Source organism: Genypterus blacodes, unplaced genomic scaffold (assembly GCF_046128005.1).
Source record: "Genypterus blacodes isolate CSIRO-AG114 ecotype Tasmania unplaced genomic scaffold, CSIRO-AGI_Gbla_v1 ptg000028l_1, whole genome shotgun sequence".
In the NCBI taxonomy this organism is placed as follows: Eukaryota; Metazoa; Chordata; class Actinopteri; order Ophidiiformes; family Ophidiidae; genus Genypterus; species Genypterus blacodes.
The window spans coordinates 1,891,458-1,909,601 of NW_027466841.1; the positions used below are offsets into that span (position 1 = coordinate 1,891,458).

The 18,144-nt window shown below is 47.7% G+C and overlaps 2 protein-coding genes across 3 annotated transcripts; both read left to right on the top strand.

Moving 5' to 3' along the window:
• Window positions 1-756: 756 nt before the first annotated feature.
• Window positions 757-13,322, top strand: znf652 (zinc finger protein 652). Its single transcript, XM_076144125.1, has 6 exons — window positions 757-1,062; window positions 4,708-6,273; window positions 6,885-7,032; window positions 7,233-7,348; window positions 8,819-8,963; window positions 10,050-13,322. Exons 2-6 carry the CDS (start codon window positions 5,263-5,265, stop codon window positions 10,667-10,669), a joined length of 2,040 nt encoding a protein of 679 aa, XP_076000240.1. The 5' UTR covers window positions 757-1,062; window positions 4,708-5,262; the 3' UTR covers window positions 10,670-13,322.
• A 1,978-nt stretch (window positions 13,323-15,300) lies between these two features.
• Window positions 15,301-18,031, top strand: phospho1 (phosphoethanolamine/phosphocholine phosphatase 1). Of its 2 annotated transcripts, none has more exons than XM_076144309.1 (3): window positions 15,301-15,386; window positions 15,863-15,941; window positions 16,266-18,031. In XM_076144309.1, exon 3 carries the CDS (start codon window positions 16,366-16,368, stop codon window positions 17,224-17,226), a length of 861 nt encoding a protein of 286 aa, XP_076000424.1. In that variant the 5' UTR covers window positions 15,301-15,386; window positions 15,863-15,941; window positions 16,266-16,365; the 3' UTR covers window positions 17,227-18,031. The 2 variants fall into 2 exon arrangements, with proteins under 2 accessions (XP_076000424.1, XP_076000425.1); XM_076144310.1 differs by having other exon boundaries at window positions 15,302-15,386; window positions 16,418-18,031.
• Window positions 18,032-18,144: the final 113 nt, after the last annotated feature.

Here is an 18,144-nt window from a genome sequence, read left to right on the forward strand (position 1 = left end):
GCCTTTGTCTCCTGGAGTTATTATGGAACGTTTACTGGCATCTGTAATTATTAGTTGTCGCCACAGCGGGGTGCTCTTAAACCTAAACTGTGTTCCGTTTTGATCTTAGTGAAGCTTCAGTTATGTCCTGTTTCTGCTTCCTTTCCAACATGAAAAAGCTAACGTCCCGTTCGCATGATTTTAAAGATTGGAAGCTATTGTCTTATTTTGGCCCGAGAAAATTATAGGGTAAGGAAACAAAAACATTTGCAAATATGTTAAAGTTGAATACACTGCATTCATTGACATTATGGACTCGTCTTTTACAAGATGTGAGCTGTTTTCTCGCCTGAGAAAATCTATATCAATTTACAAAATGTTAAAATATAAGTAACACTCCCATTTGCACACACATTTGCAACAGTCACCACAAGATGTACTACTTAATATCATGGACCTGAACATACTAACACATGGTCCTTATTTTTAATGTATCTATAAGTCTAAGATAAGTCAAAGTGAATAAGGTGGTTATTTACTGGAAAGAGGTCACACTGTTTGAAAAACGCGTCCCTCCTTTTTTGACGGTTTACTTGCATTTAAAACGGTTAAATCATAACTCTGTCCCGTTTGGCACATGTTCCTCTGAGGACTTTGTTATTTATTTATTCAATATTTATTTTCATCAACCGAGAAGGTTTCGCCTGGGGCTCGTGCGCGCGCGCGGCTCAGACGTCAAGAATCCGGATCCAGACACGCTGCCGCGCGCCTGCACACTAGTCTGCTGCGGCCTGAATGAGCGCGGGACAGCGGCGGGACGCGCGAGAGCTCGGCCGGGCCACGTAGAGGGTCGAGGACGCCGGTACGCAGGTAGGGCAACAACAACCCGGAGAGCGCGGCAGCAGCAGCAGCACCAGCAGCAGCAACAGCAGCAGCGACCCCCCCGGACTATTGTGCACAAACAAACCCGGTCCGCGTTAAATGCACATCCGCCGACGTAGAGGGAGAAGAAGTGCGCGAGCCGAGCCGAATCTGTGCAACTCTGATTGTACGCACGCAAGAGGGAGGGCGCCCGCGACGGAGGTAAGCTGGCGAACAGACACACAATGTTTGCCTCTTATAACTTCATTTTTACCGACTTACCGACATGACAAGCGCGGCGAGGCAAACAGACGCTGGCGGCTGACAGGACGCGGACGCAGCTGCGGTGTGGGTCGTTGCTAGCAGTGACTTTGTGACAGTGTCGAGTTCAGTGGGTTTGTCAGTCCGGCAGTCTGGGTTTTGTTCGGATAGCGGCGCTTTCCATCCCGCACGAACCGATAGCTCCGCCGCTAAAGGAGCCTGACGTCGGCCTTCTATCGAGCTTTGCTCTCCGTCCCAAATCACTCTTTGACACCAAACTGCGAGGTCTGCATTGGACACAACGTTAATGCTAAATACCTGATGTTACTGCTAGCTTTCAGCTAACTAGCACCCAGTCTGGGCGGTTTTGGGTTAAAAAAAAAGTGAAAGTATCGTGTGTGTCGTTAGTTGACGCGAGTCAGCCAATGCTAACCAGGCGGCGGCTGCTGTGCTAATAACGCGGTAATAATGATGTATTTCGGGTTTTACTGTGTAAAATCTCTTAGTGGCTGCACCTTGAGCTAATGTAGCCAAGTTAGCTTGTCATGTGTGTGTGCAGGTTACTACCTATAGAGTCTCGCTAGCTAGCAAAGTAGCCTAAGTTGTCCAGGCCTGCACAGTGTGTCATTGCCAGCCAGTGTTGCCCGATTGTTTGAACACTTTCTAACCTGACTGCTGTAGCCAGACACATGAAGCTCCCATCTGCTGCAGCCCAATGGACGCTGTTTTCCTGACATTCAAACTCAAAGTAGCTGCTGCATCACGTTTTATGACTCCATAACAAATGAAGAACGTTTGATTCGCACCTAGAAACTTTGGACACAGCCAGATTTGCTCCAACTGTATCTGACATACGTGTGTAATACACTCTGTTTAGTTTATCTTACATCTCAGGCTTCTATTTGCAATATCAAGAAGTTGTAACTTTGGTATTTGTTTGTATTCCTTTTGAATCAACCATATCCCAGCATTTGACTGCAGATTTATAAACGGTTAATAACCTAACTATGTTGTCTCTCTGCTTTGGAGTAGAGATGCAACCGAGAGTGAGAGTCATCGTCTCTTTGAACAGTGACTGAGAAGTGTTTGCGTCCTTATGTGATGTTCTGGAGGTGAAATAATGTTTCCCCCACTCTTCGCCGATGCTTCAGAACACAAACACTGGATGCTGCTCTATGACCTGATTATTGGCTGGAGGGCCAAATAGTTACGGGGGTTGTGGTTCACCCCTGCAGTGCACCACACAGTGAGCTGGTTAAGGTCTTATGAGTTAGGACAGAATGAGGAATGTGAACCCTCACACGGCCCTCAAAGCTGCAAAAGGGAAAGCTCATTAAAGTCTAGACCTGAGAGGCAGCGTGGATTTAAGAAGCGCTCGTGTTTTCATTCAAAACTTAAGTCTGGTCAGCATCTATCTCCCTTGATGACTTTGGCTTTGTGGCTTTGTGTCATCCTGAGAGTGTTTGGTCGCTTCATCCTCTCCCACCGAAAAAGTGATTGAGGCCTCGAGTTTGTTATTATTGAATAAACTTTCATTCCTGGGCCCGGTGTTACTACGTGGTGTGTTTCCTTTCTCTCCTTCGTGCCAAGGAGCAAAGTTCACCTTTGAATGCCGCCCAAGCTGAACGCGGCAGTCACACAAATAATCATCATTCCGCTAGGTTTGACCTCCTGATCTGACGAGGTGATTGCTTAGGCTAATTACCGACGATATTGAGAAGCCTGCCCTCCGCTCGGTTCCCACATCAAAGGACTGCGTTATTTCACTCTGAGTGAAACTCTGAAATGACTCATCTTTGATAACGATAAGTGGGTGGAAGGATTTTACTCTATGGGTTATGAAACCACACTCAGAGTTTGTGTGCACCCGTGTGTTATTTGACAGTTTGGCAGTGAATTAATTAGTCATGATTAGTTGTGGATTATGAATAGCAAAATACTCTTATATAAAAGTAGTTCCGAGTTTAGCAGCGAGGTTCTTTCCAGCCCGTTTCCATGTATTTATAGATGCCCTGACAAAGCGTTTCTCTTAACACAGTAGAAGCAGCTGATTGCCTGTTAAATCAGGTTCAGGCAGCAGTTTATGTTCCTCTGCCATCTCCATGCAGGATAATCTATGAGGCTTTGTGTCTTAGGCAGCCATGTGAGTTGAGTTTCCCCTCGCAGCCTTAATGCTCTCAGAGGCGCTGTCCAATTCTCAGAAAGGATCAGCGGGGAGGAAGACAGGTGCAAGTCTGAAAGTTTTGATAAAACATGCGTTATTGAAGTGTAATGCAAATGTGGTGAAGTTATAGCAATCCGAGAAAAATCTATTTGATGTGTAGCATCTTTTGGAAACATAGAAGAGAAGTTTGAAAATCGTTTGGTTGATGTATTTTTTCAGCTCCGTACTGTTTTGATGGTGGATAATTGTTCACAGTCTTATGCCAGAGTTGTGCGACTCTTCTTCTTCTGTCTTGTCACCTGCTCCTCCTCCTCCTCGGTTCTTTGCTTTCCCATCAGTCTTTAACATTTATGCTCTTTCTCTGATGCTAAATAACAATTTGAAAAAGCAAACGATGAAACTTCTGGGAGGAGAGGATGTTTGGCGTCTGCAAAGGGAAATGTGTTTTTGGTCATGAAGACACTCAACCTGCTACATAAACGGTTTGGGGTCAACTGTCAGGTGGGCGTCATGTAGAGAAGTTCACAAAGGTCAGGAGCTCATCAGTCATCACAGACTATGAGCTTCAGCGATCCTTTTGAATACTAACGGATCTTTAACCTGCATGAGCTGCTGGATCCAAAAAGAAGAATGCAGCAAATTGCAGCTGAATTGTTCAAAACACCAAATAGTATCTTTTTACTACATTTTTGAATGATCTTCATTTTCACTTCTGCAAGTGTCGGTAACATCGTGGGCTCATTTCTGCAAATGGCTCACGCTTCATTGAAAGGCTGAAATACAGTTTCCTGTGGTTGTATTTGCAATAGGAGCTCCTGAGCTGTGGTTACTCTCACAGTGCAGTCACGCCTGTGTGTGTGTCTTTGTGTGTTTGTGAGTTTGTGAGAGGCCATGGTAGAGAAACTCTTTGTAGGTGGGTTGTTACCAATGCTTTGAGATTTTTGTTTCTGTAAAGTCTTCAGTTTAGAGTTCTTCATCTACTTGTCATCTGGACTGAATGTTGGTGCTGAGTGGAGGCGGCGGTCTTTAGGGAAACATTTGACCTTTCTGCTGTGATTCGTCATAGACTTAACTGAGGTTAGATGTTCCCCTCTTGTCTCCGTTCTGGAGTTAACAGGGTGATTGTGTGTAGATTGATAAGGCCAACCGTTTATATCTCACAGTGAGATGTGAGAGGATTACATTTGAAAGTCAAAACTTCCAAATATCTCAGGACACAGCTGAAATATTTTGAATATTTGACTTTCAAATGTAATCCTCTCACATGCAGTTGTGAAGGTTGCGGTTAAACTCCTGAGCACAGCACTGAAACACTTGTGGGCGCTCAGTGTTGGTTAACAACATGACTTCAGGTAGTTTCAGTTCACGGAAGCGCCTTGACTCAACAGCACACACAAAAATTTCCCTCGTAACTCAATCTGTGTCTCTTCTCCATTTCCTAGGTAATGTGGTGTAAATGGCTCCTCAAGCAACACGCACAAGTCCTAACTGCAGCTCCGTGTGTGGCACTGGGATCGTCTTTACCTGCTCTGCAGTCTGAAGACGCTGGCGGCCTGCGGGGCTTCTGCCTGCACAGGAACGGAATCTGAGCGCCTGCCTACACTTCACATCAGAGCCACGGGGGACGAGAACCTCACAGGCTCAGAGACACTGAACTCCTGATTGCATGTCTGCCTGTTAAGCATATGGAGAAGAGTTTGGAGCGGATTACATGTCTTTCCGACCGCCTATCTTACCTTGGAAAGTATGGATACCCTCTTTGAATCAGGTTGAACACTTCTCACCGCATCCCCTCCTTCCTATCTCCTTGGTAGAAGGAGGGTGGGGGGCTGGTGTGGCTCCCCCTGCCCCTCCCTGTAGAGGGAGCTTCTCTAACTAGACGCCACAGCTTCCGCTTCTTATAGATCCCGACCTTTCCACTCCTGCGTTGCCCCTTCCTCTTCTCGATATCCTGCCAAAGCCTCGAGGAAGAGGTTTCTGTCTCCAGCCTTGGCGGTATGTCACAGGAGGAAGGACGCAGGGCACAGGTGTCCCAATCCTACTTTCATTCACCTAACCCAGATCTGGACCTGACCGGCAAACTGTATAAACGGGATGTTGGCGGAAAGCCTTATTCTGTGCTAGTAGACAATAAAATGGCGGCCAAAACGTCCATGGGAGAGCAGAATCTTGGTCAGCTGCCCACTCAGCATGTGGCTCCACAGCAACATCAGCAGTATTTCAGAGAAGGCGGAGTGGGGCAGGACGCCGGGGCGCATGTGTCCCAGGCCGCCAACGAGGGCACCTCCGAAGACAGTGAAGATGATGAGGAAGATGAGGAAGAAGAGGGTGAGGATGAGAACGGCGAGGAGGAGGGTTTCAAGCGCGAGCAGATCATCGTCGAGGTCAACCTGAACAACCAGACGCTTCACGTGTCAAAGGGGGACAACAAGACCGGAACCGTTGCCGACGACTCCGAAAGAGCCTGCAGTGACGACGACGACGATGAAGACGAGGAGGACGAGGAAGAGGAGGAAGACAGCCCAGAAGAGGAAGAAGAAGAGGAGGAGGATGAGGAAGACGAGGAGGAGGAAGATGAGGACGATGAGCTTGAAAGTCGGAGAACAAGGGCTAAGAGGGCTCGTCGCGAGGCCGCCAACCCAGCGGCTCCCAGCAACCCGAGGAGGAAGAGCCTGCGAACAGCCCTGAGCGCTGCCGCTGCTGGAATGACCACCAGGGGGCGACGGAAGTTCACGGAGCCTGCAAAGAACAAGCGCCGGTCGGCCAGGGCAGCCCCCTCATCCACCTCCTCCACCGCCACCGCCGCTGGAGGGAAGTCTGAGGTGGAGGAGAAGGAGATGCTGGCGTGTGAAAAGTGCCCGCGAGTGTTCAACACACGCTGGTACCTGGAGAAGCACATGAACGTCACACACAGACGCATGCAGATCTGTGACAAGTGTGGCAAGAAGTTTGTCCTGGAAAGTGAACTGGCTTTGCACCAGCAGACCGACTGTGAGAAGAACATCCAGGTAACACTCACCTCACCTTCACCATCATCATCATCTGTCACTGTCTGTCTCTCTATTAGCAGCATTCTCACAGACATGCTGGTACATTCAAGTATCAGGCCATTTTGTTTTCCATTTATAGTCCTACCAGCATGTGGGAGGTATTACTCTCATCTGCTGGTGTTGGTGACATTTGAGCAGCAGATCTGATCTGGTTTTAGTTCAACAGGGGGGAAATATTTTAACTTATTCCAGGCTGCTTTGACAACTCAGTTCTCAATGGCTGAGCTCGAACCGTGTCGACACACGAGCACGCGTTCTTTCAATCTCTGGAAAGATTGATCTGGGAATTGCAGGGTTTTAAATCCTGATATTGATCGGTTGCTGTTAATAATTAAATATCCCGCAATCTCAGTAAATGAAATGCACTTTAGGGTTTGGCCAGTAGAGGGAGCTGCACAATAATAAAACACTTGAGGCAACAGAGAACAGTCACATTGTCATCTGTGTGCCAATAACGAAACCTTAAACCTGATTCATATATAATATAATGTAAATATCTGGTAGTGTTGTTGCTGATGATGTCACAGTCAGTAAGCTCATCTGTTTGTGTTCTGTCTGCTTTTCTTCAGTGTGTCTCCTGCAATAAGTCTTTTAAGAAGTTATGGTCACTGCACGAGCACATAAAGATTGTGCACGGATACGCAGAGAAGAAGTTCTCGTGTGAAATCTGCGAGAAGAAGTTCTACACTATGGCTCACGTCCGGAAGCACATGGTCGGTAAGTGGTGACGTGTTTCACTCGCTGCAGTATCACCGCAGCGCCTCGCGATGGAGCTGTGAGCCGTCACAAGCTCCTCTTGTCAAAGTCATTTCCCGTCCTTGTACCACAACATCTTTCCTCTTGCTCTTACCACGCATAACGTTTAACCACGATTTTGTCTCCTCTCCATTCTCCCCTCTCTCCCCCCCCCTCCCCAGCTCACACTAAGGACATGCCATTCACCTGCGAGACATGTGGCAAGTCGTTTAAACGCAGCATGTCCTTAAAGGTCCACTCGCTTCAGCACTCTGGAGAGAAACCCTTCCGCTGTGAGGTGAGACTCATCCTACAAGCTTTTCACGTGTGGTGTCCGGTCAGAAGCAAGCGCACACGCGTCATGATCAGGTTTCACATTGCTGCTGACACTTGCATAATGTCCAAACTGAGACAACTGCTGAAGGAAAACAGGTTTGTCTCAGCCACATGTGCAGGAGACGCTCACAGAGGATATTAGTTCCAAACACAAGGGGTAGATAATTGTATGTGATTGCTGTACTCAGGGATGCGTCCTTTATTTACACAGACATCTAATACTTGCTCTTGGTATAGATCCTTGACTCGCGTTGAGAAGCTGTTGCTGTTGAAACATAAGTTATGATTCCAGAATACACAAGAGAAAACCAGTAACTCCACTATAGGAAGCCTGCATTCTATATTTCCGTGCTTCCAGTTGAGCTTCCAGGCATTTTCAGTCTCCCTTCCTGTCGCTCCTTTCTAAAGTGCTGCGGTCACGGATTTACCTACATTTGCTTCAAACTGCTTGATCTCACAGAAGCTTAGATGCAGTGGAAATGTAAAACCAAACGCACTCGATGAACTCTTAGTAGCTGAGACAGATTCTTGCTTTTCCTGGAGCTTAAATGTGCTTGTTCTATTTACTGGAAAGGCCCAATTTGGTAGGCAAACTTGACAGACTCTAAAATGCCACAAACTCTCTCTCTCTCTCACACACACAGACACACACACACACAGACAAACAGCATTTCAATTTCATCAGCTCCTAGTTTGGTCATTTGAAGCAGAGTTCAGTGCTTGTGGTGTGATTGGCTGGTTGAGTGGAACAGCTGATGGGTTTTTGGTTGATTAATTTGTTCTCGCGTGAATAAAAGCAGCTAGTTGTCACATATTTGAGCATCTGTGGTGTTTGACTCCCAGAATAGTCAATAATGTCCCATTGATGTTTTTCTAACTGCACTGTATTTCATGAGTGTTCACCTACAACCTCCATGTCCAACAGCAGCAAACCACACACACACACACACACACACACAGAAATGTCGGTGTTCTCGGTACTAAAAACAACCTGCCGCTCTGTGTTCCAGCTTCTTCAAGTTTATTTAGACCGCAGGTTTATTAGAAACTGTTGACTTCTGTATCCGGGTCCAGACTCTCTAATTCAGTGGATGTTGACAAACGTGCTGCTTTGCTCCCACCCGAGGCCCGACCACAGCGCCACAGGTTACAGGGAACATATGGAAGAGGGTGGAGCTGCGCCACCTTCACTTCAACATGTGATTACAGGATTATTAAGGGCGTATTTTAAGGTGTAGGCTCGACCTTGTACTTGTCATGGTGTAGTGTGTTCCAAAGCTTAGCTGCCAGGCACAAAGACTGAATCTACTCATAAAACAATTTCAAAGAATAATGTGTGTGAAATGTCTTCGGTGTGTGTGTGTATCTGTGAGTGTCAGTGTGTGACTGACCTGCCTGCTTGTTCTCTACCTGCCCTCTGTGTTGTTTACAGAATTGTGACGAGCGATTCCAATACAAGTACCAGCTGCGCTCTCACATGAGCATCCACATCGGACACAAGCAGTTCATGTGCCAGTGGTGCGGCAAAGACTTCAACATGAAACAGTATTTTGATGAGCACATGAAAACGCACACAGGTGAGAGAAATGTCAACTTTGTCTCTCTAACATACGATACATCACAACAATTTACTCTCATCAGATGTGTTTTTCTGTGTTTTTGCAAAGCTAAATTTACATATCATTCAAATTCCAACATGTTCTGGGAGCCTCTTCTGCACACCCGTGTTCCCAGCAGCAGTCGGTCAGTCTGCATACACATCCTAAAAAAGGAAAGTGGGCTGATGCCAAAGTGAACAGCAAAGTGGTAGGCGCTCTGAGACTCGCCCAGTCTTATGAGAGGGAGGGACGACATGAAAGCGGCCCGCTGCACACATTGTGGCTCATAATAACTACCCCCACACATGTTGGGTTACATCCCTCCCAGTTTCCCTCCCGGCTGGATTTCTTTTTCTGAGCCTCTCCTCGTCTGCTGTATCAGGCGCGTCCCTCTGTGTTTTTCTCCAGCCGTGCCCGCCGTGGGTGGACACGCCGCTCCGTTGGCCCTCGTGCGTCTATTTGAGATGTGTAATTACGCTGCCCTCTCCTCTCCCTGCTGCTAGGAACCAATTTAGCCTCCTGCAGTAGGAGGCACACCCAATTATGCCCCGTTACAGGCAGCACACACGTCACACACACCAACCCCAACGTTGGGTTGGCTGCGAGTGTAATGTAACACATTTTAAACTAACACATTAGCTGTCACCTTCTGATATTCAGTTTAGAGTTTGGAGCGGCTCCACATCCAACATGGCAGGATAAGGTGTTTAGAGCCCTTCAGCTCCCTGTTGATAGATGGCTGTGTGGGCGGGTGCAGCCACATTGGGTGGCTCCATGGAGGGAGGTTAATGAGAGCGGAATTCCAATAGAGCTGCTGCTGCTGCTTTCACATCTCCTCTCCTCCGAGTGTGAATTGTAATAGCTTCCTGCAGAGTGGGTGGGTTGACAGCAAAGACCCTCAATTCAAGATGGAATCCTATTTGCATTTTTTTTTCCCCCAGCAAAAGAACTGTAGCTCTTTGTAGAGAGACATGAATAAGTAAAGGTTTACTGTCTATGGCGTTTGGAAAGCAGACAGTGTTCATGGTTACAGTCACCATCTCCCTCATGCATCTGTCTTTGCAGGAGAGAAGCCCTTCATTTGTGAAATCTGCGGGAAGAGCTTCACCAGCCGGCCCAACATGAAGCGTCACCGCCGCACACACACCGGAGAGAAGCCGTATCCCTGCGAGGTGTGCGGCCAGCGCTTCCGCTTCTCCAACATGCTCAAAGCACACAAAGAGAAGTGTTTTCGGGTCACCAGCCCCGTGGTTCTGCAGACGGGTGGCCCGGCCGTGCCTGTCCGCATCTTTGCCAACACCTTCTCCTCTTCCTCCTCCTCCTCCAGCCCCGGCCCCTCAGCCGCTACCGCAGCCGCCGCCGCCCCGCTGGGCATGAGCCCCTCAGGAGGGCCCATGCCTCAGCGAGGGCCCGTGGGACACACGTTCTCCCATGTGCAACTCCATTCAAGCCCCTCGCATCACCACAGCCACCCCTCCGCAGCCCACCAGCACCTCTCCAACACACCCCAGCACGCCCAAACCCACCCGCACCACCACCTGGCCGTGCCCCCGGTCTCCCATCTGCCCCCTCCCCCGGCACTTTTCAAGAGTGAGCCCCTAAACCACTGTGGGCACGAAGACAACAGCTACTTACACCACATGGCCCCGACTGACAAGGGGCCTGGAGCCCCCCAACACCACTGAACTATGCTTCCCACCAAACGGGCTCTGCTCCTCCTCAGAGACTCAGAACCAGATCATGGACACAAAGTGTGTGTGTGTGTGTGTGTGTGTGTGTGTGTGTGTGTGTGTGTGTGTGTGTGTGTGTGTGTGAGATTCAGATACACCCTCAGTTAACTTGTGTGCGTTAAGAAAGACATCTTCTTAGAAGTCGTTGGTCAACTAACAAAGCTTTTACAACCTCTTGATAAATTTTTGTAATGAATATATTCCTAGGAAAAGTTAAGAAAATCATTTTTAGTCTTCCTGTCCAGCTGACAGGAATGTTGTGCGTTCTCTGTGTACGTTCATTAGTGTCAATATGCTCTTTTATCTAACGCTGCTGATGGAAGTGGACATATGTATTACCTGAGGTTCAGGGGTCAGATCCGTGTGGGCGAGCGTTCTCCTGGTGTAAAGCTGACGTATGATTGCACACGGCTCAAGGCTTTGGAACACACACACGTCCTCAGCGGTCTGTCCTGTGCTGCACAGCCTTGGGCCTCAGATATGTTGAATGTTGTAACCGGTTTGTACCTGTTCCTCTGTCTTTAGGCTGAGCCGAGGCTTTGGGCAGCAGCGGTGCAGGACGCAGTGCCATAGGTTACAGTACGAAGGGGGGCGGAGCCTTTGGAGAGGACGTCTGGGGCGGGAAAATATTTGTAAAATATTCGCAGAATCAGGACGTGGTCTGAGATTCACATCAGTCTATGGTGCTTTCCATTCCAGTACATAACATACTTCTTTATTTTACTTTTTCCATTTGAGTCTGAAAGTGTAACATGACAGAGGAACATTGTATTGTGTCGAGCGCACGATGTCACACAGCCTGGTTCTTATTTTTTTATAACAGATTTGAGGCTAACAGCCAGGTTTGACATTTTGTGAGCGAGTTATGCAGGACATGTTGAAGACACATGCCATCACTCTTACTCAAGCACACACACAGACGTACACACACACACACACACACAGACACAGACATCTGCTCCCTGATCTCATTGTGATCAGTGTAACCTCAGCTTTTTCGATGAATGACTCTACTGCCACTGTGAGGGTCAGACACATGGCCACATCTGGGTGTTTCTCCTCCCCCACCTCCTTGCTGCTGTCGAGTTGATACGGGTTAAAGTGTTAAAGGTCATTTGGCATACACAGCACACACACACACACACACACACACACCTGGGACCTTTTGTCATTACAGATCTCAACAGAAGCTTCTTCTCTCATCGCTCTGTATTCCACTGTTTGTTTGGTTGTTCTTGTAATAAGTGTGTTTCTGACCTTCATCATACTTTCATCCAAACAGATAAACGTGTCTAAACCTGTTGAATGTTGCCTGGCCAGAATAATGGCTAATGAGTGGTTCATATGTTTAATTGTTCTCTGATATCTGTCGCTGTTCAGTTTGAAGATAAGTGATGTTTTTCTAGTCTAGATAAACTCTTAGCACATGGTAGAAACGAGCATAGAAAGCAGCAGCTTCAAGCTTTTTTTACTCTGTGTGTGTGTGTGTCAGCGTGTGTGTGTGTGTCCATCCTCTCTGGTTGTCCCCAGTGCTCTTGTACCAAAAGCTGCTTTTACAGTTTGCCCCCAACATTAAGTGTATTTGGGGATGCCGTACTTGAGATGGATGATGATGAATGATCCTACATGTCAGCCGACCTTTTGTCTTCTTTGTCTTCTGATTTCACCTTGTTTTTGTCCTGAACTGGTTGATCTCGAGCCTGGACGTCCTTCTTTTTTGGACTCAAGTCCTGCAGCTTTTCCTGCCATCTCTGTAGGTCCTACTGCCGCTGTGTTTGCTTCATCATCCTGCCCCTTCATCATCCCCCCCCCCCCCCACACCTTCACTGCTGAGCAAAATATTTAGCAGTATGGCTCTTATTTTGGCTCTTTTTGTTTTGTTATAAGGCTTTTCATGTGTGTATTCTCTGCACTTTACTGCTGCGTGGCTGAGGCGCAGGGAGGGGGGGGTGGGGGGGGGTGGTTGACAATGCATTGTCGAAGAGGGTGGAGGCGATCACTTGGATGTTTGGAAGCAAGGAAAAGGAGGAGAATCCCGAGTGGAGGCGGGTAGTGTGAAAGAGTGTGTGTGTGTGTGTGTGTGTGTGTGTGTATGTGCATCACCACGGACGCCTCGCTCCCCCCCAAAGAACTGACTGATGCTCCTCCTTCTTTGGCAGATTTACACTATCGCCTCCCACCTTCACGTGAACCGCGTTCTCTCTCGTCGTCTCTCCTCATGAACCCTCGTCTGTCGTGTCCCGTTGCGTCTCTCTCTCTGTTGGCCCCCGATGATTCTCCTCCTGTTTTCTTTGTTGTATAGAAATGCACTTTCTACTAAAAACTCTTGGCTAGTTAAGAAAAAAAAATAACATTGTATATTCTTCAAAGATGTTTTAAAAAAATCAATATACTTTTTCCCCTTTGTATTTTTAACCACTTAATGTAGCATTGCGTATTTTATTATTGTATCTGGTACAAAATGTGCAGCTTTATAATGTCCTGGTTTGTCCTTTTTGTATGTTATCTGGAGATCGAGGATAAGTGGAAATGTTGGGCCTTTTTTTGATAATGTACAATTTAACGGACTCTGCTAACTTTGAGAAGTAAAGACAAGTAGCCATGATTATCAGATGTTTGTTGTTTGTTTCTCTCTCTCTCTCTTTGTCATCGACTGCCAGAGCACAGCCAGGTCACCAAACATTAAAGGAGCAGTCACGTCGATTTCCTGCATCGTGTGGTTGTTGTTTTTGAGCGACTGAGGGTCAAAGGGTGCGAACAGTGTGATCAGCTGAAGCGCTTTGGGTCAAACTGCTGTGTAACCACACAGTTACATGTACAGCTGACGGGATGCGTCAGCCATTTACTGTCTGGTGTCTCACGTGAGCTCTGTGGACATGCTCCAGGAACCACAACCAGATACACTTGATTCTCAACTTCTCATTTCTAGAATTGTACGTCAGCACTGCTTTCTGTTTCTGCTCCCACACCCCACCCCAACCACAGACACACACACACACGGAACACACTGTCCTTCAAGTCTTTTGAAGCATTTATGGCTTTTCTGCTATTTTTGGAACTCTGATGACCTGAGACACTTGCAGATTCTATTCCACTTGTTATACACAACTTTTAAGTTTAGTAAATTCTACAGTAATGCCTACGTCTAAGGCAGAAAGTGCCATAGGTTGAAAGATTCAGATAGTTCTCTTGTTATTTTGAATAATGTGTCTTTGAGTCTAACAGGAGTGAAACATGGCCGTGTCCCTCTCAGGCTCTCTGCCAGAGACAGACATTGTGCAAGTTTCCTGTGGGTTTGTTGTTCCCTAAACTATTCATCTATTAATAGTCATTGTTGCTTGAATACCTGCTGAAAAGTGTGTGTGTGTGTGAGAGAGACCACCACCACAGGTAGCTGATGGTTCAAGTCGTGCACCAGTGAGTCACATAATCCCAACGGTGGCTGAGCGGCAGAGGGTAAGTGTGTGTCTCTGCGCCACTGCTGGTGAGTGGGTGGTCAGGTACTGAGGCTCACTTCACGGGCGGAGGAGAGGAGATAATAAGGCACTCTGTACATCTCCGTTCCTATTGGGGTTTGAAAATAGTCGTCCGCCCCAGTTGTTAGTCATTCGGCGGCGTGGTGGAGAGGGAGGAAGCAGCGTCTGTCGGCAGGCAGATAAGGAGCGAGAAGGAGAGAGAGGTTCCTGTGAGTGTATGTTCACTATGTGGAAAGATACAGTGCAGTTAATTAGTGACAGTGGATTTGCTAAGTTTCATCAAGGCCACTGGTTGTTACAGAAACGAACAACAATAATAAGTCTGTGTAATGTTTAGGTTCATACAACGCTGCTTTGAATTGGAGTAACTATGGAAACACCTCATGCATCTACTCCAGTCAGTCCCTCCAAATGTGAGGTCAGAGGTCAAGCAGGAGTGAGTTTTCTCTAAAATCAGACCTGTGTGTGTGTGTGTTTCCGCCAAAGGAGGATTAAAGAAATACAAGGATCTAGTTTGGGCTCAACGAGTTTAAAGACAAAAACTGTGTTGTTTATTCAACCATCTGTGCCACAGTGCAGAAGGTTAGTAACATTCCGCCCAGTAACCTGTTGGGTCAGATGGATGTAATCATCCAACACACACACACACACACAGTATTTTCTCAAATCAACTGAAACATTGTGATTGCTTTGATTTCCCTCGTTCAAGTGACAGCAAGAAAAGCAAGCAGAAGAGAGTGTTGTGACGTCATTCCATCGTCTGTTTTTCCGCTCTCGCATCGCTTGAACTGGCCTTGAACGCGTCACTTACCAGTCGAAGTTAGTGATCTCCCTCTGCAGACTGTGTGTGTGCGTGTGCGTGTGCGTGTGCGTGTGCGTGTGCGTGTGTGTGTGTTTGTGTCGGTGGTGCGTAGGCGTACAGTTATACATATTCCCTTTGCTCGTGTACTTAGTCTGTCTTTCCTCCTCTCATTGTCTCTCACACGTGAACGCGCACGGCAGGCTGTTATTAGATGGGCGGACTCAGGAGGCGCGGTCATGTCAGCAGCGCCGCCGGTGGTTTTGGCTGTCAAATAAAATGTGCGCCGGTTCACCGGGCGGAACACTGCTGAGGCTGCTGCTGCCTGGAGGGACAGACACCGGGACCGAGACAGAACCCGAGACCGGACCCGACCCGACCGACACCGGGATCGCATGTAAGTCTGTTTGTGCACCGGGGACATATTGTTTGTATAACTCCTGGTTCCATGAAGGCGCAGTGCACGGATGTTGTTGTACCTGAACGCGACAGTTTGACTGATAGTGTAACTTGTTATTGGTTTTTGATATTTCTCCGTAAAATTCCAAAATAACATTGCAGGATTACATGTTATATGGAAAAACTATGTGACTTTGTTACATTTAAATACGCACAATATTGTATTTCTGACCTCATATTATCAGAGGGACTTCTCCTCTTGTATTTTCCGATCAGCTGTAACATGTAACAGTTGTTTTGGGGCCATTACATCTTCGTGTCCTCTGAGGTTTGGTCATACTGTCTGTGTGTATGTGGCGATCAGTGACCTCAAACAAGGGGAAACAACTGTCAAGTGCTTCATTTTAAGCACAAAGCTGCAGCACATCGCGCTATTTGCCAGTAATTGTTCCCTCCATTCTCCTGTAATTGCAGACAAAAGCAGCCACACAGCTTGAGAGGGCGCCTGGTTGGGGATCGGGTGCTCTGCTGCTACCATCTACAACAGGAACAGGTATGCAAAAGAGCAGCAGAAGCTCCGTTTAATGCTCTATATGTGGCTGCTCTGCTTTGGATCGTACAGGCTCCTGCAGTCAGTCATTGTTCGCTTGCCAGTAAATCTGCACTGACTGACTCGCTCAGTATGGAGGGAGGAGACTCTGCACCCTTTCACCGCTTCACCTTTCACGCCTTCTTCACCCTCTCATGTAATCTGGGCTGAGATTTGCTGCTGCTTTGTTTAAATTTATATTATTTGAATTGGTCTTCCTCTGATTTCCCTGATGGTGACGTCATTCAAATGTAAATGTGGTTCTGTCTCTGTCCACTTACACTCCAGCCTTTAGCCTTCTTACCGTCCGGCCTTTGGTGGAATGGAGAGGGAGATCAGAGGCGTTTTTATGTCTCCTTGGCAACTGTAAGAGGTGTGGCATAAATCAATGATGGGGGACTCTGTCTTCAAATGCTGTTATGTCCCACCCCACCCTCCAGGCGAGGAGGACGTGGCCCCCAGGTCCAGACGCTCAGACATCATGGCCTCCAACTCGGCTCAGATCTCCTCCGACAAGCGCTTCCTCATCTTCTTTGACTTTGATGAGACCATCGTGGATGAGACCACAGACGACATGGTGGTGCAGACCGTCCCGGGCCAGCACCTCCCTGGCTGGCTGAAAGACACCTACCAGCCCGGCCACTACAACGACTACATGCAGCGGGTACTGGCATACCTGGCGGAGCAGGGCGTCACCGAGAGCGACATCCGGGCCGTGATGGAGAAGATCCCCGCCACACCGGGCATGCTCACGCTCTTCCAGTTCCTCCGCACTCGGCCCCCGCAGGACTTCGAGGTGGTGCTGGTGTCCGACGCCAACACCTTCTTCATCGAGTCCTGGCTGCGGCGCGCCGGAGCCCGTCAGCTCTTCCACAGGATCTTCACCAACCCCGCGACCTTCAACAAGGACGGGCGGCTGGTGATGCGACCCTTCCACTCCCACGACTGCCAGCGGTGCCCCGAGAACATGTGCAAGCAGCGGATCGTCCGGGACTACGTGTCCCGTCGGGCGCAGGAGCGGGGGCGGCCCTACCAGAGGGTCTTCTACGTGGGAGACGGTGCCAACGACTTCTGCCCTGCCCTCACCCTGGGGCACCGGGACGTGGCATTCCCCCGGCGGGACTTCCCCATGCACCGGCTGATCACGGAGACCCACGAGGCCATGCCCGGGGAGTTCAAGGCGGTCACGGTGCCGTGGGCCAGCGCGGAGGAGGTGGTGCAGAAGCTGAGGAAGCTGGTGGCAGAATAATGAGATATAAATACATAAACACCGCCTCACATGTATATTAGGATACAATCTCAGGTAAATTATTAGACCCCCAGGCCGATGTCCAACTCGCATCAAAGCTCACATGTGTCCAAGTGTGTGTCTCCGTCCAGCTTGTCACGTTTTGGTCCAGAGGTCACTGGGGGCACAGAAGGCCCAGCGGGTTAATCATTATGGGACAAGATACCATCACCCAGTCACTCAATCACTCAATCAGCAGCAACAACGCATCCAATACTTAGTTATTGATTACTGAGGGGACAATCAAATAGGAACAGTTAGCCTGAGTGATATATATAAGCGCGTGTATATTGAGTTCTACTCTTGTGCCTCAACAAAACAGGGAACCTCATCGATTTATGTTGTTAAACTGGGGGAAATGTTGTTCGTCAATCGTCTTGACATAAATGTGTAAAAATATTGACTTTAATTGCCAACAATAATAATGGCAAACCCACATTTGTTTTGTTGGTAATATTTAATAACATTTAAAGTGTCTTCTCTGAAGTGTGCACTTTGTAAATGTAAAAATGCTAGCCTCAATAAAATAACATTTGGGTAACACTGCCATCTGGTGGCAGTAATGTGTTATGCTAAAGATGACCAAACTGTTTAACATTAACTGACATGTAAGCGGATCATTTTGAAATGTATGTTTGTTATAAGAGTGTATACTACATGTGTGTTTGTTACGTGTTTGTCATTGTGCTGTTTTATTACTTTATGTGTAGGCAAAACCTACAGAACAATTTATTAACACCAGCAGGAATAAAGCCATCAACTGAAATGTGTCTTGAGTTTATTATCTCATCTGAACTCACTCACAAAGAAAGAATTCAGAACCTACGAATATATACAGTAGGTATATGACATAATGCATCACATAAGTTACTAAAGAAA

Excerpts from the sequence above, each read along its gene's own strand:
- znf652 (XM_076144125.1), top strand. The coding sequence starts at position 5,263 with ATGTCACAGGAGGAAGGACGCAGGGCACAGGTGTCCCAATCCTACTTT. Across the intron at positions 6,274-6,884 it reads ACTGTGAGAAGAACATCCAG|TGTGTCTCCTGCAATAAGTC; the intron begins GTAACACTCACC and ends GCTTTTCTTCAG. Across the intron at positions 8,964-10,049 it reads GCACATGAAAACGCACACAG|GAGAGAAGCCCTTCATTTGT; the intron begins GTGAGAGAAATG and ends CTGTCTTTGCAG.
- phospho1 (XM_076144309.1), top strand. The coding sequence starts at position 16,366 with ATGATGGGGGACTCTGTCTTCAAATGCTGTTATGTCCCACCCCACCCT.